The sequence below is a fragment of the Hyposmocoma kahamanoa genome, unplaced genomic scaffold (genome assembly GCF_003589595.1).
Source record: "Hyposmocoma kahamanoa isolate Upper Pololo Valley unplaced genomic scaffold, ASM358959v1 202, whole genome shotgun sequence".
In the NCBI taxonomy this organism is placed as follows: Eukaryota; Metazoa; Arthropoda; class Insecta; order Lepidoptera; family Cosmopterigidae; genus Hyposmocoma; species Hyposmocoma kahamanoa.
Window position 1 is genome coordinate 5723884 of NW_020653726.1, and position 16706 is coordinate 5740589.

Consider the following 16706-nt stretch of genomic DNA (forward strand, 5'->3'; position numbering starts at 1 on the left):
AATTAGACAGTACTGCGATGACATTACAATTTAAATTCAACGTTTTAGCTTTTTCATATTCCTTTACATGTCACTACGTTTAAATAGGTTGACTTGGGACATTTTTTTCGTGGTTTTTGTATTAGACCCGTCGTCCATTTATTTGCAAGTCAATGCATGTAAATGAATTTTTCTTATTTCTTGGTTTATATTAATGGACGTCGCAGTTCAATGATTTGGGACGAAGCTATTATGATTAAAACTTAACTATGAGCTTTTTGTAGAATGACTTCAATTATAATTTGGTTTTAGTACTTTATCCAAGTTTCGCATCATGTTCGTCGAAATTATTTCGTTTCTTTTAATACTCATCTTACTTGAAGCACTTGTATTTTATTTAAATTTAATATCGGGACATTTGACGTTTCGGACGTGTTGCAACGTTCATGGTCTCGAAGGTATTGAAGGGACGAGCGTCAACATCTTCTAGCTGTGCTACTTTTTCTAAGTATCCACACTTTTGATTCAAATCGGAATCGATCCGATCGGGTAGTCTCGAAATCAGGTGGATTTCCGAGCGAGAAGATAAACCTGATTCCTACTATATCTTTCTAATTTGTGAGTTAAATCAACTATTGTTTCGATTTGAAATGTCAAAGTTTCCGATCGGCCAGTTGTGATTCGCAATTATGCGCCTCGACTCGGAAGAGACGCAGTTTCCGACCGGGAGAGGCAATCAAAAGCAAGCTGTTGGTCCTCATTATTTATTTGTGCACTAGGGTTGTCACTAGATCGACACGCAATACTGATGATATCAGGCAACTAGTCGGGCGATACTTGATGTCGTTTACATTACCAACACCAAGATGAAGATGTAGCTTACAAACCAAATGCCGGCAGGTAGAATACTAGCAGGGCTAGAAGATTTTGACAGTTGCTTTCTCATTCTCTTCGAAACCATGGACTTTGCGACACGTCCGAAACGTCGAAATAAATAAAACATATTTGTACGTGTTAAGTTGTTAAGTCCCGATATTAAATTCAAATGTGTGAAAATTGTGAAAGTTTAAATAAACAAATAATTTTATTACTCATAAACACGATCTTCCAATTCTGAATGTATTCTATGTATATTGTGCAGAGAACTCACCCGAATTAGAATCAAGATTGATTCTAATTCGGGTCAGTTCTCTACACACTCCGACCATCTTCATTACCACTGACGATTTGATGTCTGCAAGTGATGACGTTATGAAGGATGAAGTTCTCTCCTATACCTCTTTAAACCATCCGATTTAGAATGTCGAACGATTGAATTCTTCCGCCTTTTGCAATAATAATGATGATACTTACGATTGCTCATGTTATACAGTTTTATCTTCTAATTAAGGTCTGAAGGTCTAGATCGTGCATTAACTTTGTGTACTAGTAATACTAAAAATACCTGGTAAATTGGATTTCTACTTTCATTCAATTATTTAGCGTACGACTTGCCTACGTTTTTGTTACGTTTTCTCAGATAAAGGGAGCTATGAAAGTGTATAAAAAACAAAGGGAAAACTTTCACATTACAAGAATAAAAAGTTTTACAATTTTTAGAGCTGATCGTGCAACCACAGTGTCGTCCCAAAGCGCCTTTCATTATTATGCGAAAATACGTGCGCGCACGATCGCGTACACGTACAAGCCGAGCTGTTATTTGTACGGAGTTATCATACTTCTCTTAGTTTACTATGGTACAACTTTACACACAAAATTGCTACTATGAGTAACTATTTGTTCCATTCATGATTATGTTCTTGTAGTACGTACACGTCTTGTTGCATGATCCTTAAACATTTTTATTTGTACAATCCATTGACGTCTAATAAAATTCCTTTGTCTACCACTTGCCATCTTATTTGCAAAGCTTTAATTAGTTTGCTAGTGCTCCAATTATTTTCGAAACGAATTTATTTTTTTGGTATGCTTTATCATTTATTTTTTGGAATTTATTTTTATTACAATTTTCGATCGTAAATATAAATACGTTTGTATTTTACGCGTGACAATTCAAACATACCTTTCCTCGATGTAATTTAAATAACTCAGATTTAATCCTTTCCAAAAAGACTACAATTGGCGAAAATTATTTGAGATTGCGAAGTGTTCAAGGCATTTTTGCTTGTAACTGAAATTAGTTTAAAAATAATTGAAATTATGATAATTATACTCAAATATTTTTGAACATTGACATCTCGGATCATTTTGTGGTTGATTGTATCATCATTCTTTATTGTATTGTCAGTGTACTGATAACTAAATGTAATTATTCTGAAATAAAATTTGTTAAGCATCATGTATGTTTTATTAATTTACCACCAACGATGTAATTCTGGACTCATATGTGGTAGGTTTGTGCGACAAATTTAGAAGCACTGCAGCGAGCGCTTCTATAAGTGTCTAATTTGAAAGCGCCCTTCTATGTGTCACAGGGATTTATAACAGAGATCTATGTAAAACTGACTGGTGTTGGCCTTCGTATGAAATATTTCAACATTTTCTGTATAAAATTACAGAAACACTTTGCTGTTGTTATAAATGTTGCAAATCTTGCTAATGTTAAGTTTGGAGTATGCAATCTTCTAAGTGACCTATAGATTTACCAACCATTAAGGCGATTAAGGTACCTTCATATTACTTGCTTGTAGCAGCGCCGTGGTGGCGCGGCAGCCGGGCTTTTGTAGCGTTTTAGTAATTTTTAGCTCATTAATTGTGGCTGCAAGAGTGGCGTCACGACATCAGTGGCGCTGCAACTGCGCTCTAAATCGCTATCTCCAATGAAAATACGCCAATTTAATTTTTGGACCTGTCCTGTTTTTATTTTTTCCCCCAATTTTCTTTTCTCCCTTTTCTGAACTAAATATTTATACCATTACAATATTGCAAAATAATCATGTAGTGTAGGTGCTTGAAGATCGATGTAAGTCAAATATGTCATTTGATGCTGCAGCTCATTAATCATCGCGGGATTTGACAACGCCGCCGCGCAAGCTCTGGTGCGCAAGACGCCGCCCGCCCGCCACCAGCGCCGCCATGCCCAGGGTGGAAATAACAGAACCCTCACTCGCGCGCCACCCGCCACCAGTCGCGCATCGCCCGTCTCCATCGCCATACCCATCGATCCATAGAACGTGACTTTGTACCGCGTCACACAAATCTCGTACAAATACAGTGTAGTGACAGTGCCACGATGTCCTTCGATAAAGACGAACTTCGTGATGAGTAAGTACCTACTAACTAATTAACAACCGTAAAAGAAATTGCACCTTGTTAGCTCTTTTAATCCTCTGCTTGCCTTTCGTGCAAATTAAGAGTCTCTCTAGTAATTAACGGTAATTTATATTTGTCGTGGTATATATATGTGTAGTATTTAGTACATAAGGGCGGAATGTCACCGAATAAACTGCTATCGTATACGTGTTTAGGGTATGGATATGTGTAAGGGATTTTTACGTGTCTGGTTGATGTACAGTCATAATAAATAATATGTATATGAAATGGAACGTGAAATGAAGAGCGTAAAGTTGCGGGAAGTTTTAATTGAACACGTCTGCGACTCAACGTAGGCCGCAGTGTAATATAACGAAGGTGTGCAGATAAAAGAAACAGACGGAGGGGTGGCGGGACATTGTTGCTTCGGTAAACAACAGACCATTCATGGGGAATGGGAAGTAGGTGAACTTGACACGACCTCTTTAGCGTCATGTTAACCTACTTTGCGGAATTGTCGATATTATATAAGATTCCTAGGAAACTGAAATTCTTTACAGGTGAAATATATTATTATTTGATTAGCAGATGCAATGGCTTGAGACGAAAATTTCTAAAATATATATTAGCCTAAATGGACAGAAAGAGGATTATTACTTTACTTGTGAGTCAGCTAATTGAACTATGTATGAATGGGAAACCAAGAAACGTAGAAGTTGAATTTTCTGCCGTTTCCCAATACCTTTACCAAACAGAACAAAAGAGTACCTACAATAAAGATTGCTGTAACTCACTCATTTCACATTTTGAGATAATGCGAATTCAATGTTTATCGTCTCCTAATATTATGTTTACAAATAATTTGCAATTGAATCGTTTTTATGATTCATTTGTATTTCAGTATTTATTTATGTGCCCTATATTTAACCTGTATATGTATTTGTATTTTAACCTGTATTTGTCGGCAAGTAAAATAATGAAATTATATTAGAATGTCGATTTTTGCAACAAAATATTTTACAGCTCTTTTTTGCTTTTTTTATATAAAATATACCTATAAGTGCGCATTTGACCTCTATGTTACCTGGTCGAAAGTGACGATGAGGTCGACGATAGCGCATGCACACCTAAATAATGCCGATTGACTCTCACTTTTAAAAGGCCCAAGTTATAATGTTTAGGGAATAAGTCTGCAGGCAGGGAAATCTTTGGAATATCCACAACATAGCGGTGGAACCCCAGTATATGTCTAGTCCCTCGGTGATGGAACGGGGAAGGCGGAATTAAATCGTGTAATTCCAACGCATACACTTCGTGATATATATCCTGTAGAATACCGATAAGCCGACAACTTTAAGGCGGTGTTAAGGCTCTGCAGCTTCGCATCTACTAATTCCGAGTCACCTATAAGCCCCTTGACACGTTTGTCGATCGATTGAATCCAAGGTAGTCAGTTGGTATATAGCAGAGCCATCCCATAGGTGGCAACAGTACTCTACATACGACCAGACTTGTGCTTAGTACAGCTGAAGCAACTGTCCCGGTGTGAAGCAACGCCTTATCAAAGATGACAAGCTTCCTGGTCCTTCCTGGAATTATTGGCCTTGGATTCTATGTATCTGCCGAAATTCAAATTGGACGACAGATCAAGTACGGTTACCTATCAGTAGTCCGAAGATACATTTTCCAGAAATAACGTTTGCTAACTTAAACTAACCTAACCGAACCTAATCGTGTATTTGCGATAAACATCCAACATATCCTGAAAGAATAACGGTTTCGTTCTAATTCGATTTTGGGTGTAATGAAAATTCGAATAATCGTTATTTCGGAAAAAAAACCGAGTTTGTGATAGGTTACCGTCAAGTACCTATCTACAAGTGTGCTAGGAACTCCGGCCCGGCTATCTATCGCCTATGTTCGGAAGGGTAGACTTGTAAGACCACTCGAATCGAAGGTCCCCTAACAAATCCGCGATCCAATCGCAAAGGTCAGTGGGGGGAAAGGCTTGCGTGCCAGAAGATCCTTATTAACAAGTATATTCACGTTTACAGAATTCCGTTATATATATATATATCCGTGTAACGGAATTCTGTGAACGATTGACCAGGCTTTGCCTTTTCAGCGGATGTAATTAGGTAGCTACGTTTGATTGCTTATTCTTATTTGAAAATAAAAATAACAGAACGCCATATAGATAAAACAATAGAGAGTGTACAGCAATGAAACATGGAGGGCTATATGATAAGAATAATAAATTGGCCTTGAAGATAATCTCAGCACTATATATATATATATATCGTCCCTTACAACGAAAACCAATTAAATCGAAATTTTGACGAAAATGACTTAAGAATGCCAAAGTACTTAAAATTTTGTCATTTTTCGTCTGCGAAAACCGATTAATCGCTAAGTCTTATAGTATCGCTGCTAGCTAATAAGATAAACGATTATTTCAAGCATTACCAAGGTTTGTTTTCAAATACAAAACATTAAGCATAATTAGCTTGACTGCTGACATATTTGTCTCCAATGATTGTCAGTTAATCTGATAAAATTTGGTTTTCTTCAGATAGAGCTCATGAAATACTCAATTTTTCCCTCAGTAACAACCATTTACTAAGATTTAAATCTCCATTCTAGATTAAAATGGTCAAATAAAAGCTATTATAACAGTTTAATTGATTTTACCTGACGAATTCCATTTTAACATTACAATCTAATCGGCTAAGAAAATATTCTATATCAAGATAATTGTTTTTCTCTGATAATACTTATTCAAGGATGCAACTTAATTACTACAGCGAAAAATGATTTAACCAGATTAATTTGTTTTACCTGAAGAATTCCATATTAATCAATACAACATTGTAACGCTAACTAACTGTAACGAAAATATTGTATATCTAGATAATTGTTTTTCTCTGAGACGATACCTAGTCACGGACAAACACTAAAACTTTAACCCTAGATAGGAAGAGAAGAACCACAAGAGCGTATTCGACACAATGTTCTTTTGAAATAGAAAATGAAAGGGTCTTTGTGTGCTAAAAGTTTTTTTGCACTACCCTTTACATCAGCCAAAGCGTGGTACAAAATGCTGTAAAAAATAAAGATTTTGTTGGACAATACAGTAAAGATAAAGACCCTCGTGGAATGTGCGTGGCACATAATAAGACACCTCCTGAAAAAGTTCAAGAGGTCCATGACCACATGCGATCGTTTCCATCCATGGAGAGTCATTACGTAAGAAAGAAGTCTAAACGTCAATATTTGGATAGAAAACTATCTATTGCAAAGATGTACAGTCTTTATGTTGACGAATGTAAAAAGAAAAACAGTAAACCTGTATCTGAGATAACATATCGGAGAATGTTTTGCAATGATTTCAATTTGGGATTCTTTAAACCGAAAAAGGACCAATGTCTGATTTGCACTAAATATGCACGAAGTGATGCTAAAGATAAAACGGAACTCGAAAAACAATTTGCTGAATACAATGCCAGGAAAGAGGCTTGTAATAAAGAAAAGGAAAATGATAAGATAAGAGCCGGTGATAATAAGGATTTTTTATCTGCTTCTTTTGATTTACAAGCCATACTTCAGATACCTAGTGTAGACATCGGTCTTCTATATTACACGCGCAAATTAACTGTCTATAATTTGACAGTATACGAGAGTGCTCTTCCAAACCATGCATATTGTTTCACTTGGTCAGAAGTAAATGGCAAAAAAGGTAGCGCGGAAATAGGTACTATTTTGTACCACTACTTGTCGAATTGCATTCCAAATTCTGTGACTTAAGTAACCCTTTTTTCTGATACCTGTGGCGGGCAGAATCGGAATAAGAACGTAGCGGCAATTCTACTCTGGGCTGTTCAAAAAATAGAAAACTTGCAAATCATTGAACAAAAATTCCTTGAAAGTGGACATTCACACATGGAGGCAGACTCTATGCATAGCGCTATCGAGACGGAACAAGAATATACAGATATCTATTCAATGCCAGATTGGATAAAGGTATTTAAGAAAGCAAGATCAAAAAAAGTATATATTAAGAAAGAAAATAAGAAAGTTGTTAAGAACCCATACGTTGTGAAAGAATTCAAATATGATGAGTTCAAAGATTTAAAAGATCTGTCTAACAAAATTTTGTTAAATACAAAAATAGACACAGAAGGAAAGCAAGTTAAGTGGTTAAAGATAAAGCGACTGAGAGATATTAAAGGAGAAAACAAAATATTCAATTACGTTATGTCAGAGAATTTTTTCTGCAATTGATGTTAGTAAAAAAAGAAAAGGAATGAAAGAAAAGGAAGTAAAGCCAGTGAAAACTTAGATTCTGAGCCAACAAAGAGAACATAATTACGAAACAAGAAATAGAAAGAAAAGGACTGTGGACGAAACGGCAACGTCCGTGATTTCTGAAAGATCAGAAATCAGTGAAGTGCAATATTTTCCTGATAAACTATTGCAACTCTACAAAAAAACCTTTATCTATAAGTGTTGCAAAAATGAGAGACTTGCTGCAATTATGCAGCAAAGGCGTCATACCAGAGGGGTACCATCCCTGGTTCAACAATTTGAATAGCGATGCTGTTTGTAAAGACAGGGTACCTGATTGCACAGTCTCTGATGACGAATCTGCAATATCTTCGGATGATGACTAACAACAACCCAATTCAAAATAGTTTATTTTTTTAAGTACCTACCTAACCCTGGTATTCTATTTTTACTGTCTTAATTTTAATTATATTTGATTATAATTGTAATGACATATTATTCTCAGTTTTACCTAACTAGAAGATAAAAATGCTTAGTCATAAACAAATTAGATAATTTTGTTTAGAATTTAATTAAGTTTATCAAAGTAAAAAATTAAATAGTCCTTGTTTGATTTTCTAATTTGATTATTATTTCAATTACCTATTCTCGATACCTAGAATATGTAAATGCTTGATGTAGATGCGCATTAAAGATAATATTTTATTTAGAATTTGAAAATATGCAAAGTCGCAGGACTTTGCATATTTAAATTTTTCCCAAAAATGTCCAAATCCCATGGAAATTTCGGGAATTTTTTTTCCAAGTAAGATTATCATAGGTCACAAAGGTACATTTATGTAAAATTTTAGACGTCTAGCGCAATAATATTGGATTTGCTTTGGTATGTCAGTCAGTCGGTCGGTAACTCAATAATAAGCAGTTTTTCCTTTATTTACATTTTTTTTTGGTACATATTACTGGCAATTGAAGCGCGATTTTATTGTTATTTGAACTAATCAAGCTAATTTGTACTTAATGAATTATTTCGACTTATAAAGTTGATAACAAAGGAACGTACTGAAACTCTAATAAATTACTTACTTAACTTTTTAGATTCTTAAATTTTCTGCAGGGAAAACCAATTATCTTGATACATTTTCACTTGTAACTTCACAAGGGACAGCTGTACAGGTATTTTTTTATCATGGTTAGTCTTAATTTACTGAAATTAAAAAGTAATTTCGCGGGATTTGCCGTATTCCTATTGCCTTAAAAGATATAGACATTTATCAGTTCTCAGGGAAAACCAATTAAATGGGTGACCTTGTGACAATTATTGAAATTTTCATTACAAAGCAATAATTTTTTTAAACTTCAATAGACATGTTCAAATAGAACGTTTTATTAATGTACTGATGCTATAAAGCAAAAATAACAATTTTAAAAATTAGGGTTTTCAAACCCGCAAACTTTGTAATCGCGATATCTCCGTTTGCACTTTTTATGATTTAACTGGTTTTCGTTGTAAGGGGGCGATATATATATATATATCCGTGTAACGGAATTCTGTGAACGATTGACCAGGCTTTGCCTTTTCAGCGGATGTAATTAGGTAGCAACGTTTGATTGCTTATTCTTATTTGAAAATAAAAATAACAGAACGCCATATATGTAGATAAAACAATAGAGAGTGTACAGCAATGAAACATGGAGGGCTATATGATAAGAATAATAAATTGGCCTTGAAGATAATCTCAGCACAGAGTACTAAGAACCGATTTCAAAAGTTATTCATCCCCTAGTTTGCCACACTCAGAGGTGGAATATATTCTTCAAATTTAGACGGGACCACTTCTGAAGTACCCTCTTTCCAACAAAAAAAAAACATCAAAATCGATTCACAAATCGATTACAGTTATCGCGCGATAGCAGTTATCGCGTAACATACATACAAAAAAACACAGTCGAATTGAAAACCTCTACTTTTTTGAAATCGTTTAAACGGTTTTTAAACGGACGTTTTATTGCATTCTTCAAGTGATAGTGTCCATTAAAAATTACCCATGAGAGCTTAGAGGATGGAAAAAAAATCATGGGAGCCTCTCAAATTACAAAAAAAAAATCACCTGTTCTATATAAAATATGTACAATGATAATATATTCACTGAACCATAGGAATAATAGAACAGTTGATTTTATTCCTGGCTAAGGGTGTCAATGTAAAAGTTTTTAAAAGGGTGTTCTAATCTTTTGCTAAGTAAATAAGTCGCTATATAAATATTTTTGAGCAATTTGATTAATCCTACGGACCGTTCTTTGTGAAGAGCATCGGCTATATACTTATTACTTTGAACGGCTAAATTGATATTATTAATAATGCCCGTCTGCCCATGGTCCATTTGATAAATCGAGGCTTAAGATGGCGTGAATTTATCACTTTGACCGGGCAGTATGCATTCAGTAAAGATAATTTGTTTTATTACTTTGACCAAAACAGAGTCGTCATTATTCATACTGACCGGGAGAGGAAACTAATAATACAGGTTTTACTAATAATATTGCTTACAGTTACTAGAGTTATGATGATTAGGTAATATTATGGACTATTTTGGCAAAGTAAAATGTGTAGAGTCATACAGTGCGTGTTAACAACAGAGACCATTAATGCAATGTTATCTTATATCAATTTGTCAATATTTGTATAACATTACTTAGTGCGTAGGTATAATGTTTTAGTACTGAAAGTGATACGATATATGACTATCGCCGTTATTTTTGCTCACAGTAGCTGTGTAATTCCGCCATGAGGTTAGAGTCGCCTCTATATTTAGCACTTATTAGAATTCCTACGAAATTGTCTGCTTTTATTTTACACTTAACAACTCGTAAATATCAGGTGAGTTGGAAGTCAAATGCGCACGTATTTATTTATCTAGACTATGACACTATTTAGACTAAAACCTTGTATCTTCTATGGTTTTGGATTTCACCATACTGTCCTATTTAAAGAAACACTGTATATATCTGCTTATTTAATAATAACACGGAAAATTACGTTTTAGTCAATATTTTTGCAAATCAGACTCGTTTATATAAGCGGAATCACTGTAGTAAAATTTGTTTGTTTTCTTAACTAACTATATCCTCCTAAAAGTCAACGAAATTCAATGTAATAAAGTTCATCGTTAACATAAAAATGTATTTTATTATAATAATTTATTATTGCATTTCAGAACGGTTTGAAGTTGTGGCCAAACTTCCAATGCCCTGATTTATTTATACATTTCTAGTTGATCGACTTACTATACTCGAAAACATCGATGTAAACAATTATTTCCAGATTCGACGTTCATTACGGCTTCACTGTGTGCCTAGAAAGTTGCGTGGAACGAAATAATCGGTGGTTATTCTTTCTACACAATATTGATACACAGTTATACGTAAGTGCAATGGTTTGAAACTTAATGCGAGGGTTAGTAAATGACAGTGAACTGTGAGCCGGGTTATTCGGCTGCCGATGGTTGAGGCAGCCTTACGTGAGTTTCTGACGTGTGAATTAATAAATAGTCTTCACGAGTGTTGTTCTTAGATTAAACTTTTTTTTAAGAATATTACTTTTTTCATCCAGTGGACTTTGAGGTATGTATTTTCATTTGCTTCAGTTATTAACGTTTTCGATTTATTTATATTTTTTTTATCTATATCCAATATTTTATTTCAACTATTCACATAAAAGTGTAATAGTAATTACTCGTGTGGCAGCGGAATTAATTTATATTTCCTTAAAATAAGTAGATATTTAAAAAGGAAAATGTATGTAAACATTTATTTTCCAGCTGTAAAATATTCACAATATTCTATTTATCATTTCATAAGTAACTCATCGTTACGCATTAAAACGACATGTTGTCCTTCTCAAAAATGAAAGGGAAAACAAAGTTAGTAATAGTAGGTGCGTGCTTCTGGTAGGTCCAAAAAAATCCAATCTTTAAAAACCAGTTCGAATTTTAGAAACAAGTGTGTAGAGAAAACAATCACAGCCATGATATTCAAAAAAGAAAATAACTTCTATTAAATTTTAAATCTAAATAAAAATTATCTAGATAAAATAACCAATAACAATATCACGAAAACCTGTTTCTATAAGAATTCCGTGTTCGTTTAATAATAACAAACTTAGTTTAGTGACGACCTCGAGATATTGTTTGCCAACAGAAACTGCGTCTGCAAATGGCACAGTTTACATAAAACTTGTTCAAGTTCAGATTTGCGATAACCTGAGATAAACTCCAAATATTATTAGTAAAAAAAATATTTATTACATTCAATAAATTTCTTAATTCTTAGAGTAGAGCTCTTTGTGAAAAAGTTCGTCCACGGAAGAAGGTATTGCCACCTTACCTATTTCTGCCGCCAAGCATTAATGTGAACATTACTGCGTTCCGGTTTCGTAGGGCAAGGGTGCTGGTGAAATTACAGGCACATGGGACGTGTCATCTTATGTCTCAGGGTGTCGGACGCCGTGGCAGTGCCTCTCAGATGTTTGTGATTTAAGAGTAGCACTGCAACTGGAAGGGACAGCCGTGTCGCTTACCACGTATTATAAAAAAAAGAAAATTTTACATCGATGATTTCGATTGTACTGGAATTGCATTTTATGTTTGGTTTTCAGAATTTTTTTTACTCACATCTCAAAAGTTTAGTTACTTGACGTAGTACAAGGATAGTTAAAAAAAAAGAAAATCAAGTTTTTCTTATGATACCAACTGACTGGACGAACGAGTCGTGCACCGACACGCCGGTAAGCGACACGCCTATACATAGCAAACTCAGAGCTTCAAATCGCTAAGATTGAATCTGCCACAGCGTTCGTCACCATGAGAACTAAATTGACAAGTCCCATGTCCTTGTAATTTCACCAGCACCCTTACATTCAAAATTGGAACGCAGAAATGCTCACATTACCGCAAAAATAGGTTAGGTGACAGTACTTTCCTGGCCGAAGTCTTTCACTATGGGTCTAATGCTACTCAAATATAACAACTAACAATAATGTATGTATTAGGCAACTTTAGATTTGATTTTGTTCGTCAACCACTTTATTTTGTTTCCTCTTTGCATTGAAAAAAAAAAATTTTTATATTTTCTTTTTGTTACCACTTATACAGCATATCCAGCTATGCCGTGTAATTGTGAAGTAAAAGTTCTGGACGGACGATCGCAGCACTTAAATGGCTGCGGGTTCAACTCTGCACTCCAGAATGGCACACAGAATGATGAAAATATCCACAGTGGGCATCATCCCCACAGAAAGGTGTACGACGAAGAAGAGACGGAAGGCGAAGACGTTAGCGTAGATCGAAATTTAGTTAGGTTAGAAATTTTTTTAATGTCACAGGGCAGCGGTTTTTCAATTGAAGTTCTGTTTTTGCATTCTATGAGATTCACAGAATTGTATACGTGAATTTTACTGAACCCTCATAATGGTGGCACATTTTAAACACTTGCCCGCATATTTGTGGTCATCCTTTTGTAGAGTTCAAATTAATTATTTGTTGGTATGTGTTGTTTAACTGCCTCTGTGGCCGAACGGTTACCATACTGGACAGCCACGCAGAGGTCCCGGGTTTGATTCCTGTGCCGGCAGAAATATTTGTAGGGCCCACATTTGTTTCTCTCGTGAGTTTGGGTGTAATTTGTGGATATCTTTGTGTGTGTGTCCATGGTACCCGCGATACAGAGTTTCCCTATGAGTGTGTGCTTGTTGTGTTAAAAGTGTGTGTAATTCTGGACTCGAAAGGAACGAATAGTGTTAATATTTTAAAAATGACATCAAAACAGTAATTTGTACTTCAAACTCCTCAAACAATTAATTCTGGTTCTTAAATGTCTGTTACACTGATTTATCTTTCAAATTATAAATGACTTTACTTCAAAGAGGACTCTATTATCCGTTGAATATTAAGGGAAGAAAAATGGCAAAGGTTATTTGCCATTTATGAAGATTTTCAAAGAACTGAATTTTACATCTCATAACGATGACTCAAAATTACTACGTATACTAGTTGGTTAACCGCATTAAATTATAGCATATTAGCATTTCTTGCTGAGTTTGCAAATATATAAAAGAATCTTAAATAATTGTTTACTCTTGTACCGAAAGATTAATAATTGTGAATATACCATCATCACCGTCAGCCCATTTATGTATCCCACTGTTGGTCACGGGTCTCCTCTCAGTTGCGGGTTTAGGCCATAGTCCGCCATGCTGGATCAATGCGGGTTGGGGGCTTCTCACGTTTTCCGAGGGTGGTGAACTCCGAGGCACTGCTAAGAAAACCCAGACGAGAAGCATTTTTTTTATTTATAAAAATATAAGTGCGCATTTGACCTCCAACTCACCTGATGGAAATAAAATAATGCCTATTGACTCTCGCCTTTAAAAGGCCCAAGTTATAACGTTCGGAGAACAAGTCTGCAGGCAGGGAATTCCACTCTATAGTCGTTCGCCATATAAATTTGGAAGCGTAACGCTTTGTGCGAATCTTTGGAATATCCACAACATAGTGGTGGAACCCAAACCTGCGCCTAGTCCTCTGGTGATGGAAAGGCAGAATTAAATCGTGTAATTCCATCGCACTCTCTCCGTGATATATCCTGTAAAATACCGAAAAGCAGGCAATTTTACGGCGGTGTTCAAGGCTTTGCAGCTTTGCAATTTAGAAAAGTTCGCTTGCTGATGTGGACCTACGGGGAATCGATCTCGGGATCTTCCTCATTTACGGCTCACAGAATTAACCGTTGCGCCACAGAGATCGTTCATCGATTAATCTGTCTGGTACAGACAGACGGATCGATCGTTGACAAACGTTCTTTGCTTTTAGTTTCGATTTACTACTCAAAGAAAGTAGTATATTAATAGTAAATTATGTATAATAGAAATAGATTTTGTACTAACATATCACGCCGTTAATACAATAGTGTATTAACTCAAAAAGCGTATTTTTTTCAAAATCGATGAGAAAAGAATTACACACTTCTCGTGTAAGACTATTAAAATATATGTATAGGTTAATGTTTATTACAGATATCTAAACAATTTCCTACTTGCCAAATAGATTTAAAAGGGGAAAAAATGATTTTATACTTTTCAATAAGGTCTGTTTTGGCCAGAACTAGCTCACCAATTGTTTGTCTCATTTTTAGTTAAGTAAATATGTTTTAATTGTTTCTCACAATATTCTAACTACGGTTGTATAAAGAGATTAAAATTTTATGTTCAGCAATACTATCATAAAATCTTGAATTTCACATAGTTTGAGTTACGCCACTATTGCAATAACCGTGCGATACGTGGTCCGGGATTGATACAGACGTGGTTATATTTATGTCATCTACCACATACAATTTTGTGGAGTAAATTCAATTTCAAAGTTACGTAGGCTCATGTACTAGCGTGATGATTTTGCCTTTGTTATTTAGATGTGATGGGAAATGCTGGTGGTTAGTTCCTGTTTAATCTCAATTAGGTATAGTGGGTACATTTTGTATTCTATGTAACTTAAGCTTAGCTAACTTAACAATATTTTTATTTACTATGTACAAGTGCTTAAGTTAGGCAGATATGCTTAAGATAAAATCTGTAGCTCTATTGAAAAAGCGTACAAGTCTGATTTTGTCCAAATTTTTTTGAAGCCAAAAACATCAGAAAAAATAACGCGTCTATTAGTGTGAACAGATTTAATATATCTTTTAAAATAACGAACTTTTCTTGTGGAAAAGGGTACAATTATGATACAAATTCCAACGTGGAACGATTCATATATAGTTGTACTTCAATGAACAAAAGTTTACTTTGTGATTTTATTTGAATCAACTAGCACATGTTTAAAATTACGAAAACTCGGTGAATATCGATGTATCTGTCCATCTATACTTATTTACACTTGTGTTTTATTTTCATTCTGGATATAAGTCATTATCTATTAAACTAAGAGAAAAAATAATATTTCCATGTGAATGAGCATAATTTATTTAGTCCTTTGGCATACCACATTTATTGTATCTATATGTATTTATGTGAGCGTAACGAGTCTAAGTTCGAATCATATTAAGCGTTAACTGCATTTTGCGTCTCTACACGTGGATTTTTTGACTTGAACCCCTTTTCACTATAGCCACAGAAATATCTAAGTGTAAAAACAAATAGAGCAAGAAGCTAATGTTCTTTTGCTGTCAATATTGGTACCATTAAAGTACTTTTATAATATAACTGTTAACGAAATAAGTTTATATATATGTATTTAATAAAAATATATAAGATTTTCCCAAATTATGGAATGCGCGAAAGCGGAATGAACATTGTAAAACCGCACAAAGCATTGATTAATATTTGTATTGCCAGGTACCCAGATGGTACGGTGCGTCTTCGCAACCCGAACATCGAGCTTATGGACCAAGACATTCTGTATCACTTGGCGCTCGGCAGCGGCTCCCACGACCTCGTCGAGATGTTCGGAGACGTTAAGGTTTGATTTTGTGACAGTAACTACATTTGTATATAAATATTAACCGGAAAAATAATAACTTGACAAAAACTTGTTAATTTGATTGTCATTATGAGGTGCTCAGACACAAGACAATTTTTCATTGTTATTTGGTTTATTCAGCGAAAAATGGTGTATATTAAAACTTATGAGAATATTAAACAACAAACCATTTACATTTCACATTTCACATTACAAACCATTACATTTGACATCAAATGATGTACGAAAATTTGCATTGTTGGATAAGTCTTCTTCTTATTTTGGAGTTACGAGTTTAGATTCATATAAATTTTTTGTTGAAAAGCGTGAGATGTAGAGACTTGTACGCGATGTCTACAGTACAATGTAAAGATGTTCCCTATAATAATATTACAGAATACTAAGGCGTTAAAAACGGCGTCTGGGATAGTGTATAATATTAACGTATACATTTTGTATTGTCATCAATATTTTAATTTCATGAATATGTGACTACGATACTACCGCATCAATGTTCTCATAGATCTACGAGCTAAGGTTCCGCAATCCTGCTTCTCGATTCGCGTTGCGAACTCCTAACTTGATTAGAAGGTTACAGAACTTGTTATATCTATCAATAAGTTTTCCCCCGTTGTTATTAAAGTCTCTTCTTAAGGAATAACAGTGTCGTATGAGCTGTCG

The 16706-nt window shown here is 34.8% G+C and overlaps 1 protein-coding gene across 2 annotated transcripts in view; it reads left to right on the forward strand.

The window, feature by feature from the left end:
* Positions 1-2975: 2975 nt before the first annotated feature.
* Positions 2976-16706, forward strand: part of LOC113226845 (uridine phosphorylase 1) — a 33120-nt gene continuing 19389 nt past the window's right edge. The window contains exons 1-3 of one of the 2 annotated variants that reach the window (XM_026459621.1): positions 10768-11136; positions 12666-12870; positions 15902-16025. In XM_026459621.1, coding sequence (XP_026315406.1) covers positions 12677-12870; positions 15902-16025 — 318 coding nt within the window. In that variant the 5' untranslated portion in view covers positions 10768-11136; positions 12666-12676. Of the gene's footprint in view, positions 3244-10767; positions 11137-12665; positions 12871-15901; positions 16026-16706 lie in introns of those variants that run through there. The other variant, XM_026459623.1, reaches the window with a different exon arrangement.